This window comes from Cotesia glomerata, linkage group LG9 (assembly GCF_020080835.1).
Source record: "Cotesia glomerata isolate CgM1 linkage group LG9, MPM_Cglom_v2.3, whole genome shotgun sequence".
Taxonomy (NCBI): Eukaryota; Metazoa; Arthropoda; class Insecta; order Hymenoptera; family Braconidae; genus Cotesia; species Cotesia glomerata.
The window spans coordinates 17,964,276-17,981,308 of NC_058166.1; the positions used below are offsets into that span (position 1 = coordinate 17,964,276).

Here is a 17,033-nt window from a genome sequence, read left to right on the forward strand (position 1 = left end):
TATGGCAAAAAAAAATTATTAAAAAAATGGACTTGTAGAAATTTTAATAAATTGAAAATGCAATTTTTTTTAATTAATCTTTTAGAACAAATTTTTTTGTTAAAAAAAATTAAAAGATTGTCAAGTGACAGCTAAATTTAATGTCATTAATTTTTGTTATTAAATTAATAGACAGCTGTCAATTTTTTTAACTAAATTATTATTAAAAAATTTCATTTTTAAATTCCACATATGAAATTAAAGTTAGCAGTCACTTAACCATTTTTTAATTTTTTTTAACAAATAAATTTTTTCCAAAAAATTATTTTTAAAAATTTGAATTTTTTATTTTTTTTAATTTCTACATGTCAATTTTTTTGTCATAATTTATTATAATAATAAAGTTAGCCGACATTTTTGCTTTATTTGTTTTGCTTAATTTATTAAATTATAACTAAAAAATATTATCTTTCAAAAAATTAATTTTAAAAAATTGCATTTTTTATTTTTTTAAATTTTTATATGTCAATTTTTTTTTTCTATGTTTTTTTACACTAATTTATTTCTTTAAAAAATTCTAAAATTTATTAAATATCTGCTACTTTAAGTTTCATTAAAAAAATTATAAAATATCTCCTAAATTAATTTTCATATTCCACATTTAGATATTAAAAAATTACAAGTGAGAATATTTTTTTTATCATTGATTTTAAAAATTTTAAAAATTGACAAATGTCTGCTAACTTCACTATTATAAATTTTTAAAATTATTTTTTTAATAACACTGAAGTTGACAGACATTAAAAATTTTTTATATTTTTATAAAATAATAAAAAAAATTAATTAAAAAATTCTTCAATTTTTTAAAAGTAATTTTATTATTTATTATAAAAATTAAAAAAATTAACAGCTGTCAGCTAACTTCGTATCATTTAAATTTAATATTTTTTATCAGCTGTCAAAATTAATTTTTTAAGCACTATTATGAATTTAAACAATTTTAACAATCAGCTGACATTTGACAAATAATTATTTTGTTTACAAACATTTCACAAGTTAACCTAGTGATGCATAATTAGTGATTATTATTATTATTTATTTAAATATGAATTATTTTTCACCCCAGTTTAATTATTTTTGTATTTTTAATCCAGCGCTTTGCTGTCAAATATAAGTTCCGGCAAGACTGATCCCAGATCAGTACTTTCTAAACAATGCTACTTAATTTTTATTGTCAAGATCGTTTATTACATAATACTGTACAAATCCGTCACGTCACCTTGAAAATAAATTACATGACCTTTTCCTTCATTCAGATGTTCATGTGAAATAAAAATATAGGTTGATATTTTTTTTTAAATCTAAAACTAAATTTTTATTTAAATAAATATTTATTTATTTTACAGAACTCGAGTGGCCTTGATCAGTTTGTTCAATACCAGGGTTCAAGACAAAATGCCATTTGTCATTGTCTATGTCATAATGACTATTAAATCGATGATACTATTAATCTAGTATATATTTTAACAGTATATAGATCTGTTTATTATTTATACTCAGGCACAGAGCCAAGTTTTATCGCAAGAATTTATCGCTCTTAAATTTGAATTTCTTTTTTTTTTTGAGCTTTATTAAAGGTATTTATTTTTAAAATTTTTAGTTAAGTTGGTAGTTGGAAAATAAATAATCTGGTAATTTTTAGTGGGTCTAGTATTTAATTTTTTTTTTTTATAAAAAAAAATTATTTTAACAAAATTGCATTTATTTTTTAGAAAATTAAAATGTTTCTTGCTACAATTTATTTGTTAAAAAAACTCTAAAAATTATCAGATTTCTCAATTTAAATATCATTTTTTAATTTTATTTAATAAAAAAAATTTTTCTCGAAAAATTATTTATTAAAAAATTGCATTTTTAATTTTTAAAAATTTTTACATGTCAATTTTTTTTTATACTTTTTTTGCACATTTATTTGTTAAAAAAATTCTTAAAATTATTAAACATCTGCTAAATTAATTTTTATAAATTAAAAAAAAAACAATACAAATTGAAAAAAATTTTTTTTTAAAAATTGCATTTATTTTTTAGAAAATTTAAAATAAAATTTTTCTTGCTATAATTTATTTGTTAAAAAAATTCTAAAAATTATCTAATGTTTCAATTTAAATATCATGGAAATTAAAATTAAAAATGACCTTAAAGCAGTCACTTTATCATTTTCTAATTTTATTTAATAAAAAAAATTTTTCTCGAAAAATTATTTATTAAAAAATTGAATTTTTAATTTTTTAAAATTTTTACATGTCAATTGTTTTTCTACTTTTTTTGTCATCATTTATTTGTTAAAAAAATTCTTAAATATCTGCTAAATTAATTTTTATAAATTAAAAAAAAAAACAATACAAATTGAAAAAAATTTTTCTCAAAAAATTATTTAATAAAAAATAGCATTTTTAATTTTTAAAAATTTTTACATGTCAATTTTTTTTCTACTTTTTTTGCCATCATTTATTTGCTAAAAAATATATTAAATATCTGCTAAATTAATTTTATAAATTAAAAAAAAAAACAATACAAATTGAAAAAAAATTTTTATTATATAATTAAAAATGGTTACAGAAATTTTATAAAAAAAAAAAAAAGGTTTAAAAAATAATTTTATTACTTAAAAGATAAAATTCTAAAGTTAAAAAAAAAAATTTTCTATTGAGTTATCAACCAAGATAAATTTGATTAAAAACTTTGATTGAAATTCACTGAGCTTCTATTTATATTTATATTTATAATATTAATAATATTGATATATTTATATTCAATCAGAGTTAATACATCAACCGGGTGGACTCTTTGCTGCACGACAAATAATTCCCGTGGTATAAAAAAAAATCACTCATTAAAAATTCTAGTCAGCTATTACTTATTCTAAAAAATGAGAAATAAATTGCCGTGGAAAATGCCTCCGTACATACTGAGTGTTAGAAACCAGCAAAGATTTTTTATCAATAAAAAATCTTTGCTAATACTTTTAAAACATATTGTGTAGTATGAAGATTATAACTTTATGAATATATACTCAAAGCTTGGCTTGGAGAGTATTGTCCAAGTGGAAATAAGTTTGAGCTAGATCTACGTAATTTCCTGGTGATCTTTGCGACATTATTTTTTCAAGATCGCTGATTATTGACGACAATTTTGGTTTGTCGGGATTGTAAACTCGGGGTTTACCCTCGACGGGTGTCAATGCTCCGAATGATGTCAAACTCACTACCGTTGATGTGTATAAATCTAATGATAATGTGTACGGATGATTGATAAAACTTTCTGCTTGGAATAATAATACTTCGGTACGTTTTTGGCATTCTTTCATTATCTCTTGATCCGATAATTCGTCCATCGATTTGTCCCACTGTAAAATATTTCAAATTATTATTGATATTATTTACTTTAAATATTATTAAGTTATTTACTTTTTCTGGACGTGATTAAGATTTTAAGATTGATTTTATTGTTTAAAAAAATATTGTTAAAATTTACCTGAAATAGAACGACACAAGTGACGTATACCGCGGAAATAAATGGCAGTATTAGATTATACAACATCATTCTTAAATAATTGTTACAGTCATAAGACAGTTGATTATTATCGATTCTATAACACTTTTCGTTTATTAAAAAGGATAACTCTTTTCTGAATTCATCAATTATCATTCCTCGATTCATATTGTCCGGCAACGCGAATTCGGTTGTCAGCAACGATCTCAATAGAAGGTATTGCTCTTCCGCAATATCTATAAAAAATATAAATAATTATTTTTTTAAATTTTGTTTAACAAAAAAATTAAATTTTTAATTTTTATGTATCAATAATTTTTATAATTTTTTTATTAAAAAAAATTATCAAATATCTGCTACATTAATTCCATTCTCATCGATAGTCAATTTATTATGATATAGGCTGCATTCGAAAATGCTCTATCTCCAGATAAATAATTAAGAAATGACCTTGTATCTTGTGAACTATTGACAATTTTAAAGATATAAGTTCATCCCGATGTTACACAAATCGAGACCTTTCATTTGAGTACCCACATCAATTTTTCATATATTTTATATATTTATATATTTCATAAATACCATATATATAAAATATATAAAAATTGCCATGTGGGTACTTAAATGAAAGGTCTCGATGAGTGTAACATCGGGATGAGTTTATATCTTAAAAAATGTCAATAATTAAGAAATTACCTTGTATTTTGTGAACTATTGACATTTTTAAATATATATAAGCTCATTCCGATGTTACACTCATCAAGACCTTTCATTTGAGTACCCATATCAATTTTTCATATATTTCATATATTTATATATTCCACAAATACCATATATATAAAATATATAAAAATTGCCATGTGGGTACTCAAATGAAAAGTCTCGATGAGTGTAATGACAGGATGAGCTTATATCTTTAAAAATGTCAATAATTAAGAAATGACCTTGTATCTTGTGAACTATTGACATTTTTAAAGATATAAGCTCATCCTGACATTATACTCATCGAGACCTTTCATTAGAGTACCCACATCAATTTTTCATATATTTCATATATATGTATATATGAAAAATATATAAAAATGCATGTGGGTACTCAAATGAAAACTCTTGATGAGTGTAACATCGAAAGGAGCTTATATCTTTAAAAATGTCAATATTTAAGAAAGTACAGTGCAATTTAACAAGTCATTATTAAATATCTATTAAATTAATTTTTATTAAATAATAAACTTGTCTAAAAATAAAAATTACGAAATTTACCTTGAGATAAATTATTACTGTTAATTGACAGTACAGCAATAGATAATTTAGTAAATATTGCAAAAATAGGATTGACATAAATAGCGAGGTTTATAGTTGGGACGGCTATTGACATTGTTCGGTCATCAAGTGTGTGACCTTTGACGCGGATTGTTTTGTTAGACTTAATTTCACGATGAGACCCGTGAATTATTAGCAGCCCACTACTATCAAATCCGAGTAAATTTCTGTGAGTGAACAATGATTCTTTTATTTCGTCTTTATCAGACCTCCTTATGTGATCCTCTTCCAGACTGCAAACAATTAAAATTATCAATAAATTATTTAAAAATAAAAAATCAAAAATATATTTTTTACTTTTCCGGTGCTGGATAAACTAAAGCCCCCAAAGACTGAGTAATTAATTTCTTCAGCCAACAATAGTCCTGCAGCAATGTGTCGAAGGTATAAGGATTTCCTGGATGCGAGTGAATTCTCTCGTTAACAAGAACAGCTATTAAATTTATCGGCATAAATACGGTGTGTTCTTTGTGACTGTCGATAATTGCATAAGCAATGTTTTTTACAACTTCAGCTGGAACTCGAGAGTTCGGATTTAAGGCACTTAATTTTCTAGATGAAACATCCATGAATTTAGCGGCTGATATTGGAGGTGAGACATGGAAATAAACGTGCCCATGTGCTTGTTGTTCACGTAATATTGACAATGATTTAAAGAGTCCTGTTGTTGTCTCAGCTGGTTTTGGCACTCCTAATAATTCGTAAGAAAATAAGGATTCTTCTAAAGGCTTATCGTAACTTATTGACACTGGTACGAATAATATATCGGGAATTTTTCCCTGGAATAATGACTCCAATATCATTCCTAGTAAACCTTTAAAAGTAATAAAATATATTAATATTTTAATCTATATTATTAAGAGAATAAGAAAAATTTTGTGAACTATTGACATTTTTGAAGAAATAAGCTCACCCCGACATTACACTCATCGAGACCTTTAATTTGAGTACCCACATCAATTTTTTATATATTTTGTATATTTATATATTCCATAAATACCATATATATGAAATATATAAAAATTGTCATGTGGGTACTTAAATGAAAGGTCTCGATGAATGTAACATCATGATCAGCTTATATCTTTAAAAATATTGTAAATTGACAAAATACAATATAATTTCTTAATTATTGACATTTTTAAATTTATAAGCTCATCCCGATGTTACACTCATCGAGACCTTTCATTTAAGTACCCACATCAATTTTTCATATATTTCATATATTTATATATATTATATATATGTATATATGAAAAATATATGAAAAATTGATGTGGGTACTCAAATGAAAGGTCTCGGTGAGTGTAACGTCGGGGTGAGCTTATATCTTTAAAAATGTCAATAGTTGACAAGATACTAGGTAATTTCTTAATTATTGACATTTTTAAAGATATAAACTCACCCTGACTTTACACTCATCGAGACCTTTCATGTGAGTACCCACATCAATTTTTCATATATTTTGTATATTTATATATACTATATATATGTATATATGAAAAATATATGAAAAATTCATGTAGGTACTCAAATGAAAGCTCTTGATGAGTATAACATCGGGATGAACTTGTATCTTTATAAATGTCACTAGTTAAGAAAGTACAGTGCAATTTAGTATAAACTTACCAAATTTAGGAGCAATACTTTTTTGACTACGGCTCCTAGTTCCCTCAATAAAAAATTCAATAGCGCGATCGCTGTGCTCGACTAACGAAGCAACATAAGCTTTGAAAGTTTCTTTGTACAATATATCTGAAGAAAAGCTGCGTCTCATATAAAAAGCACCTGTTTTTCGCAATATTTCTCCGACGATATTCATGCGATAAAAGTCCATACCACTGGCTATGTTTGGTATCGCCATATCATAATTAAACAGCAGATAAGACATTAATATAAAATCTAAATAACTCCTGTGTGATGGCACGTAGACATATTGCACATCTGAGTACATCATTTGGCTTTTTATGTCTAATACATATTTTACGTTTGCTCTGAAACTCTGGAGGATACGCTTCAATACTTTTACCACGATTATTGCTGCAACAAAACAATTTCTTATCAATAATAATTAATTTCCTTAATTATCAATCTAAATAAAATTATTTAAAAAAAAATTTTTTTTTCAATATTATTTTACAAGGCCGCTTTCTCAGGGCAACAATAACGCAACAGTAATCCATTTAGCTGGCAGCCTATAGACAATGCAAAGATTAGGATTAAATATATGCTGTATTGATTATGACGAAGGAAATCTAATTAAAACAAATACTTATTACCATACGGAAAAAAATAAAGTTATTAGCAATTATTTATTAAATTAATTTATAAATAATATAATTAATCATGACATTGAAAATTTTTTTATTTTTCTTTAATAATAAATTTTAATAATTATTTATTAAATAAATTAATATTTTAATAATTAATGACATTAAATTTAGCAGTTACTTGATAATTTTTTAATTTTAATTAATAAACAAATTTTTTCTGAAGAATTATTTTTAAAAAATTTCATTTATAGTTTTTTAAAATTTCTACAATATTTTTTTCTCATTCTTTTTATGATACTAAAGTTAGCCGACATTTTTAATTTATTAATTTTTTTTCAGTAATTAAATTTAAGCAAAAAAATCTTTTTAAAAAATTGTACATACAGTTTTTCAAGTTTTTTACAAATGAATTTTTTTGTAATAATTTTTTCAATAAAAAAAAATTCTAAAAATTTTTACATGTCGGCTAACTTAATTTTCATTCTTTTTGCCATTATTTATTTGTTAAAAAAAAATTATTAAATATCTGCTAAATTATCATTAATAATTATTATAAATTAAATTTAAAAAATTGCACTTATAATTTTTGACAATTTTTAAAGATGAAAATTAAGTTAGCCGACACTTAAAAATTTTTTTATTGAAAAAATGACTACAAAAAAAAGAAAAAAAATTTTCATTTGTAAAAAACTTTAAGTGCAATTTTTTAAAACATTTTTGTTCTAATTATGAAAATTAATTTAGCAGATATTTAATAATTTTTTTAACAAATAAATTATTGCAAAAAAGATTATAAAAAAAAAAAAAATTGACGAAGAAATTTTAAAAAATTAAAAATGCAATTTTTTTTTAATAATCTTTTGGAAGAAATTTGTTTGTTAAAAAAAATTAATAAATGGTGAAGTGACTGCTAACTTTAATGTCATATTCTAATTTAATTATTAAAAAAAAATTAAAAATGTCGGCTAACTTTAGTATAATTTTTTAAAGAAGTAATTTCTAAAAATAAATTTTTTTTTGCTAAAATCAATTATTTAAAAAATTTCTAAAAATTGTCAGATGTCTTTAAAATTTAGTATCATAATTAATAAATAAATATTACCTAGCCATCTGAAGGTCGGTAAATTATGTCTACTGGCAACTTCCTCAAGAATATTCTTAGCCTCCCGAACAATGACAGCTCTGTCAACACCCTGAGACTCAGCGAGCGAGTCAATAGTATTAAGCACCTTAGGATGTGTCAGAGTAAACTCTATGGCCTGGTTCCTGGTCCAGTTGTGTTCAGGTGACAAATAATGCGGGACCACAATGTCCATGTACCTGGAGGCCCACATTATGTCAGAAGATTTTCTCCGCTCCGTTATCAAGTCATAGTACTCTGACTTATCCATGATTAAATTATTGTATTGATGGTTAAACAAACAAAATAACTCTTAACACTTTTTAACAACAACTCTTACACTCGTGACGGTTCTCCGGAATTAAATGACAATAATATTTAATCTGGTAACGTTTAACAGTAATTAAATTAAATAAAGAGCTGATCTAACTACCTTGAGAATCTGAAAAACTGGAGATTATCAAGCTATACGCAAAAACAAAGTCCAATGGTCTTAAATTTTAAATGCAAATTAAATCCAAGCATGTGTTGGATTAATACTACCATCATTATTGCTCAAACGATCTCTTGACATTATTAATATTTACATTGTATTTAAGTTAACTCGTTAAATATTTCCATTTGTATGACTTCAAAGAAGATATTACTTCAATTAAATTATTTGTTCACAAATATTTAAATAAATATTTTTTTTATTGTTAAATTTAAAATACGAGATTATTAATACTGCATTTGTTGGTTGATAATTTAAAACACTGTCACATTATTAGCGACTACATAGCTGATACTTATGACAGAATTCTTCATCGATTGAATTTTATTTTTTTATTTACTACAATAAAACTTTTCCAGGCTCTGTTAGTTGATAATTGACGACAGAGACACTGCTACTTTATTTGCAAATATCAATGCACTGGTTCATTTAAATACCGGTGCATATGTACCAAGTTACGTAACAGACCTTTGCGTGTTTATTAGTCGATTTAAATTTCCATCTAAAAGTATTTATTATTATTTATTATTATTCGCAACAATTCACTCTGATGCGTTCAACTTTTTTATTGTTTTATTTTATTGTACCACTTGTTTGATTAACTACTTATAATTTCTAACTTTTACTTTTCTAATATTTTTCTATTTACGTGGCAAATTTCTATTTCGCTTTTTTTTTTTTTTTTTTTTTTTCTATTTGTGGAGAAATTTTTATAGGGCCATAAACGGATTAATCACGATAAAACAATTTTACTTGCCGTTGATATTGTCGTTGTTTTTATTACTAACCTCAAACTGACAGGTGGCGCTTTTGTAGTTTAAATTTTTATTATACTGAAGATAGCTGTCAGCTGTCATTTTTTATGAAGATTAAGTTAGCCGACATCTAAAAATTTTTAATGTTTTTTTTATTAAAAATTATTACAAAAAAATTTCATTTGTTAACAACTTGAAAAAATAATAATAAAGTTAGCCGACATTTTTGATTTTTTTATTTTGCTTAATTTATTAAATTATAACTAAAAAAATATTTTTAAAAAATTGCAATTATAGTTTTTTAAGTTTTTAACAAGTGAAAAAAATTTTTTTTTATTTTTTTGTAATAATTCTTTAATAAAAAAAATCATAAAAATTTTTAGATGTCAGCTAACTTTAGTTTTATCTTGAAAATCTGTAAGTGCAATTTTTAAAAAATGATTTTTTGTTCTAATTTAATTATTGAAAAAAAATCAAAAAATTAAAAATGTCGGCTCTAACTTTAGTATTATTTTTTTTTTATTTTTATAATAATTACAATTAAAAAAATGCTTCTAAAAATTTTCACTTATAATTTTTTCTTCAATTTTGACACGTGACATTTTTTTAATAAATTTTTTTTTAATAATTTAATTGTTATAAAATTGTAAAATAAATTTTTAATGTCTGACAACTTCAGTGTTATTTAACTTGATAATACTGAAGTTAGCCGTCAGCTGTCAATTTTAATAATTTTTATAACAAATCAATTATAATAAAAAAATAATTCTAAAAATTTTCACTTGTAATTTTTTATTAATTTTTACATGTCAAGTTTTTTAATTAAATTTTTTTATCTTCCATTTTTAACTAATTTTTATTAATTAATTAATTAATTTTTAATTATCAATAATTATTATGACATTAAAGTTAGCTGTCACTTGACCAATTTTTAATTTTATTTAACAATTAAATTGATTCTAATAAATTACTTTTAAAAAATTGCATTTTTAATTTTTTAAAATTTCTACATGTCAATTTTTTTTTCTTATTTTTTTGCCACAATTTATTTGTTAACAAAAGTTCTAAAAATTAATAAATATCTGCTAAATTTATTTTCATATAATTATTTAGTGATTATTAAATAATTTTTTTTGTTTATTAATAATGATAATAATAAATTAGAAAAAATAATTTTTCATTTTGAGTTATTTGAAATTTAAAAAAATTTGAGTGTATTCGCCAATTGTAAATGACACTTCAAGTCTAACCTAACTTAGCCGCCGCCGAAAAAAGTGAGACGAAATATTCCTAGAAATTTATATTGATTTTGTAAAATATACATATTGTAAAAACATCTATCAAAACTAACTCTACAGTGGATTATATAAAAAAATGAATAGTACGTTGTGTTAAATAAATATTTCGGCATTTTTATTTATAAAGCTAGCATGTGAGTAAATTATTTCCACCGTATATTTATATACATAGTATAAGTATAAGTTTCAGTATATATAGATAAATAATACGAATTAAATAATATGTTGTATACAGCAGACAGACTGGTATAAATAAATACTATTTTGACAACAATAAACATGAGGCATTTGGATTCTTTGGACAATGCGGGTGCTGATAAACTAGAAGCTGAACTCCAGGCTGCCAGAGATGGATTACGTGAACTGGACCGTGACATACGTAAAATTCTTGGACGAGATTTGCCAGATACGGAAAATGGAATGAATCAACAATCAGTGAGGTGATTTATTTTTCGTATTTTATAAACTGAAAAATTGCAATTTTATTTTTTTGACATTAATTTATTTATTAAAAAAATTGTCAGGGTTTTTGAGGATAAAAAAAATTATTAAAATATAAATTTAATGATTTAAGTTAAAATTTTTAATAAAATAATTTTATTTTTTATTAATTTAATAATAAAATAATTAGCAACCATTGCAGTCACTACGTGACTGCAGTGACTTTGATAAATAAATAAAATTTTACTTTATTAAATAATGACTTTTGTTATAATTGCACTGTACTTGGTTAACTATTGACGTTTTTAAAGATATAAGCTCATTCCGATGTTACACTCATCAAGAGCTTTCATTTGAATACCCACATGCATTTTCATATATTTTTCATATATACATATATATAATTTATTTAAATATATGAAAAATTTATGTGGGTACTCAAATGAAAGGTTTTGAAAAGTGTAACATTAGGATGAGCTTATATCTTTAAAAATGTCAATACTTGACAAGATACAAGGTAATTTCTTAATTATTGACATTTTTAGAGATATAAGCTCACCCCGATGTTAGACTCATCGAGACCTTTAATTTAAGTACCCACATGGCAATTTTTATATATTTTATATATATATGATATTTGTGAAATATATAAATATATAAAATATATGAAAAATTGATGTGGGTACTCAAATGAAAGGTCTTGATGAGTGTAATGTCGAGATGAGCTTATATCTTTAAAAATGTCAATAGTTCACAAGATACTAGATGATTTCTTAATTATTGACATTTTTAAAGATATAAGCTCACCCCGATGTTAGACTCACCGAGACCTTTAATTTAAGTACCCACATGACAATTTTTATATATTTTATATATATATGATATTTGTGAAATATATAAATATATAAAATATATGAAAAATTGATGTGGGTACTCAAATGAAAGGTCTTGATGAGTGTAATGTCGAGATGAGCTTATATCTTTAAAAATGTCAATAGTTCACAAGATACTAGATGATTTCTTAATTATTGACATTTTTAAAGATATAAGCTCATCATGATGTTACACTCATCAAGACCTTTTATTTAAGTACCCACATGGCAATTTTTATATATTTTATATATATGGTATTTGTGGAATATATAAATATATAAAATATATGAAAAATTGATGTGGGTACTCAAATTAAAGGTCTCGATGAGTATAACATCGGGATGAGCTTATATCTTTAAAAATGTCAATAGTTGACAAGATACAAGGTCATTTCTTAATTATGTATCTAGAGATAGAACATTTTCGAATGCAGCCTATATATTTATCATAAATTGACTATCGGTGAGAATAATATGAAACCTTGAAAAAGCTCAACTTCATTTTATCATATAAATACACTGGCCACAAAATTTTGCTTATTCTCTTAATAATAGAGATTATTTAATTTTCAAAGAATCGGACAAAAAAGATTACTTCAAGATGACCGCAAAAGAAACGTCCCAGATTACATGGGAAACAATGACCATCATTCACAGGGTAACAAACGGAGTCGCTGGCAATCCCAGTCGTTATCTTCCCCACCTACGGCGACTCCTGGAGAACCCAAGACAGTTTTCAGTCGATTGAGCGCACGTGTGCCGTCAACGGCGGACGACAGCGACAATGACGACGACAATCCTATGAAGCCAGCTGTGTCGTCACGAGTCATTGCTACGCCACGTGAAGTACCATCCCGGCAAGAAGTTATTAGACGTGAACGTGTCGACGAACGCAGCCGACAAAGGAACAAACGAATGTTCGGAGCCTTGCTGGGTACTCTGCAGAAATTTCGTCAAGAAGAAACTAAACTTAAAGCTAAAGTAATTTTTGTTTTTAATTTTTTTACATTGATTTTTTTTTTTTTTTTTTTTTTTTAGTGGAAATATTTATTTATTTTTATAAATTTTTAATTTTTAATTTTTAACAGGAAGATAAAAAAGCAGAAGTCGAAGCACGTGTCGAGGAAGCCAAGAGACGCGAAAAAGAAGAACTAAAGCGCGAGCGACAGCAATTATTTTTGTCACGAAAGCGGCAATTAGCTGAAGTTAAAGCTCTGGAATCGAAATTAGCTCGCAGTAAGCAATTTCAGATTTGGAAAAATGCGCAATTGCCGCTTGCGTCTTTCATTAAAACTCAAACTACACCTGCTATTTATTATCTGCCAAAACGGAAGCATCCTAAGACGGATACTCTGCTTGAACAATGTGCTAAAGAGCTTCATGGTATGGACAATTTTTAATTATTATTTTGATTTTTATTTTAATTCATAGAACCAGAATAATATACAAAAATTTATGATAGTAAATTTAGCAGATATTTAATCATTTTTTTTAACAAATAAATTATGGCAAAAAAAATATAAGAAAAATTGACATGTAGAAATTTTAAAAAATGCAATTTTTTAAAAATAATTTTTTGGAACAAATTTTTTTGTTGAAAAAAATTAAAAAATTCTCTAGTGACTGCTAACTTTATTAATGTCATCAAAATTTATCAATAACACTCTGCAATTACCCAAGCGGCTCAAAAATTTTTTTGGTAATATTTTGTTGAATTTTTAAGGTGACAATAATTAATTTTTGACTTCTTGTTAAAGAAAATCTACTTGTTAAATAAATAAGTAAGATAAAAATTTTTTCCGCAATTTTAAAATAAATCGTTCAAATTTTTAAGATTACGGTGAAAATATTGGTCTTATAAAAAATTTATTGAGAAAAAATTGTTCAAAATTTAATTTTGTAAAAAAAATTTCTTATGATTTTTTTAAAAAAATTAATATTTTTTTTAGAATTTCAAAATTAAAATTCACCATAAAAAATTCAAGTTTTTTTTTGTAATAATTTTGAATCTTATTTTTACGATTACGGCGAAATTATTGGTCCTATAAAAAATTTTTTAAATAAGAATTATTCAAAATTTAATTTTTTTTAAAAAATGTTTATGATTTTTTGAAAAAATCAATATTTTCGCTGGAATTCCAACATTAATATTCATTTATCTATTTATTTATTTATTTATTTATTTATTTTATTTCATTATATTTTTTTCTATAAAATTGAATTTTGAACAAAAATTTTGTTCATAAAATTTTTTTATAGTACCAATATTTCTGCTACAATATTAAAAATTTTAACAATTTATTATAAATAATTAATTATTAATTTTAAATTGAAATATTTTATTGCAATAATTTTTTTTTTTTAGTGCTAATAATTTTATTTCTTCTCTTGATATTGTAGTATATATTTTTTATAGTAATAAGTAAATAATAATTACCAAAAATTGAGTCTTTTTTTCATTTTTGATAATATATCACTCAGATAAGTTATCTAAAAACAAGTTGTTATTTTAATCTTATAAAAAAAGAATACAGAAGTAAAAATAAAAATAGTAGGCTTGAATATATATAGATACATATGCGAGTAAAGATAAATGTGCAGTAAATTTGTACAGTACACGTTACAGAAATTTAGGCGATTTAAATTTTGTATCTAAATGAGATTTAAGGCTTACAATTTTTTTTTAGCAGTCTTATGAATATAAATAATATTTAATATTTTTATTTTTACCAATTAACTTTCTTAATGTGCGTTATATATTTTTAATTATTTATTTTTATTGCAGCGGAAGTGGAACGAAGGGAAAAAGCTCTGGCCGAAGAAATAGAAGCTATTGAGTCTCAAATAAACGCAAATAAACAGAATGATAATCTTGATAAGTCGGAGTCTATGGAAATAAATGAGATGCAAATAATGGAGGACGGTGAAGAAAATCGGGACCCTAATCCTGAGGTTAAAGAAAAAGTATCCGAGGATACTTCGCCGGTGGCTGTTAAAATGGAATTTCAAGACACTGTTGCTGATGATGTTAAAAATACCGATCACATTGATGTGTCAAAGGTCAAAAAAACTGAAGAAAGTAATGAAGAGGAGAATTTAAATGAAAATTACGGTTGAATAATTATTTTTCTAATAACTGTATATATGCTTTAATAAATATAGTGAAAATAGAAGAAATTATTCTTCGAAAAAAATTAATTTGAGGTATCCGAAAAATTTTATAAATTCATTTATAATTACTAGCAACCTTGCAGTCACTGTGTGACTTCTGTGACTTGTGAACTATAAATAAATAAAATTTTGGTTTATTGAATAATGACTTTTGTTAAATTGCACTGTACTTTCTTAAATATTGACATTTTTAAAGATATAAGCTCATCCCGATGTTACACTCGTCAAAAGCTTTCACTTGAGTACCCACATGGATTTTTGATATATTTTTCATATATACATATATATGACATATATAAATATATGAAAAATTGATGTGGGTACTCAAATGAAAGGTCTCGATTAGCGTAATGTCAAGGTAGGCTTATATCTTTAAAGATGTCAATATTTCACAAGATACAAGGTCATTTTTTAATTATTGACATTTATAAAAATATAAGCTCATCTTGATGTTACACTCATCGAGACCTTTCATTTGAGTACCCACATGCATTTTTGATATATTTTTCATCCATACATATATATGACATATAGAAATATATAAAATATATGAAAAATTGATGTGGGCACTTAAATGAAAGGTCTTGATGAACGTAACATCGGGATGAGCTTATATCTTTAAAAATGTCAATATTTCACAAGATACAAGGTCATTTTTTAATTATTGACATTTATAAAATATAAGTCATCTTGATGTTACACTCATCGAGACCTTTCATTTGAGTACCCACATGCATTTTTGATATATTTTTCATCCATACATATATATGACATATAGAAATATATAAAATATATGAAAAATTGATGTGGGCACTTAAATGAAAGGTCTTGATGAACGTAACATCGGGATGAGCTTATATCTTTAAAAATGTCAATATTTCACAAGATACAAGGTCATTTTTTAATTATTGACATTTATAAAAATATAAGCTCATCTTGATGTTACACTCATCGAGACCTTTCATTTGAGTACCCACATGCATTTTTGATATATTTTTCATCCATACATATATATGACATATAGAAATATATAAAATATATGAAAAATTGATGTGGGCACTTAAATGAAAGGTCTTGATGAACGTAACATCGGGATGAGCTTATATCTTTAAAAATGTCAATAGTTGACAAGATACAGGGTAATTTCTTAATTATTGACATTTTTAAAGATATAAGCTCATCATGATGTTACACCCATCAAGAGCTTTCATTTGAGTACCCACATGCATTTTTGATATATTTTTCATATATACATATATAATATATATATAAATATATGAAAAATTAATGTTGGTACTGAAATGAAAGGTCTCGATGAGTGTAACATCGGGATGAGCTTATATCTTTGAAAATGTCAATAGTTTATAAGATACAAGGTCACTTCTTAATGTGTATCTAGAAATAGAGCATTTTCAAATACAGCCTAAATACTTATTATAAAATGACTATTGGTGAGAATATGAAACCTTTAAAAAGCCCAACTCCAGGTCTCCATAAAAACCCATTTTATCATATAAATTTTTCTTATTCTCTTAATAATATAGATGTCAAAAAAATATAAGAAAATTATTAAGTCAATGAATTAATTAATTATTTAAATAACTCTGTTAGATGTGTGTTTACTTCGCAATGCGTGGCAGTTGTCTGAGCATTCTTAAGAAGTTTATCTCCAGTTAAGTCTGCAGTTGGCATTTGAGATGCAGCGTCGGCGACAGGACTATGTAAGACTATAACTCAATGGTTACCGCGAAATATG

At 24.5% G+C, this 17,033-nt stretch overlaps 2 protein-coding genes and 1 long non-coding RNA gene across 4 annotated transcripts; 2 read left to right on the plus strand and 1 right to left on the minus strand.

Moving 5' to 3' along the window:
* Nucleotides 1-916: 916 nt before the first annotated feature.
* Nucleotides 917-5,247, plus strand: LOC123272068. The gene is made up of 4 exons (XR_006511012.1): nucleotides 917-1,057; nucleotides 1,134-1,320; nucleotides 1,386-1,616; nucleotides 5,177-5,247. It is a non-coding gene; the product is annotated as an uncharacterized LOC123272068 (long non-coding RNA).
* On the minus strand, nucleotides 2,669-9,399 carry LOC123272064 (dihydroxyacetone phosphate acyltransferase). The gene is made up of 6 exons (XM_044738688.1): nucleotides 8,230-9,399; nucleotides 6,484-6,894; nucleotides 5,152-5,668; nucleotides 4,795-5,087; nucleotides 3,514-3,767; nucleotides 2,669-3,385 (listed from the first exon to the last, which is right to left on the minus strand). Exons 1-6 carry the CDS (start codon nucleotides 8,516-8,518, stop codon nucleotides 3,053-3,055), a joined length of 2,097 nt encoding a protein of 698 aa, XP_044594623.1. The 5' UTR covers nucleotides 8,519-9,399; the 3' UTR covers nucleotides 2,669-3,052.
* A 1,321-nt stretch (nucleotides 9,400-10,720) lies between these two features.
* LOC123272066 (pinin) lies at nucleotides 10,721-15,256 on the plus strand. Of its 2 annotated transcripts, none has more exons than XM_044738689.1 (5): nucleotides 10,721-10,927; nucleotides 11,029-11,233; nucleotides 12,682-13,087; nucleotides 13,195-13,489; nucleotides 14,892-15,256. In XM_044738689.1, exons 2-5 carry the CDS (start codon nucleotides 11,073-11,075, stop codon nucleotides 15,221-15,223), a joined length of 1,194 nt encoding a protein of 397 aa, XP_044594624.1. In that variant the 5' UTR covers nucleotides 10,721-10,927; nucleotides 11,029-11,072; the 3' UTR covers nucleotides 15,224-15,256. The 2 variants fall into 2 exon arrangements, with proteins under 2 accessions (XP_044594624.1, XP_044594625.1); XM_044738690.1 differs by having other exon boundaries at nucleotides 11,032-11,233.
* Nucleotides 15,257-17,033: the final 1,777 nt, after the last annotated feature.

Excerpts from the sequence above, each read along its gene's own strand:
- LOC123272064 (XM_044738688.1), bottom strand. The coding sequence starts at position 8,518 with ATGGATAAGTCAGAGTACTATGACTTGATAACGGAGCGGAGAAAATCT. Across the intron at positions 6,895-8,229 it reads ACCGACCTTCAGATGGCTAG|CAATAATCGTGGTAAAAGTA; the intron begins GTAATATTTATT and ends GTTTTGTTGCAG. Across the intron at positions 5,088-5,151 it reads GTTTATCCAGCACCGGAAAA|TCTGGAAGAGGATCACATAA; the intron begins GTAAAAAATATA and ends AATTGTTTGCAG.
- LOC123272066 (XM_044738689.1), top strand. The coding sequence starts at position 11,073 with ATGAGGCATTTGGATTCTTTGGACAATGCGGGTGCTGATAAACTAGAA. Across the intron at positions 11,234-12,681 it reads ATGAATCAACAATCAGTGAG|AATCGGACAAAAAAGATTAC; the intron begins GTGATTTATTTT and ends TAATTTTCAAAG. Across the intron at positions 13,490-14,891 it reads ATGTGCTAAAGAGCTTCATG|CGGAAGTGGAACGAAGGGAA; the intron begins GTATGGACAATT and ends TTTTTATTGCAG.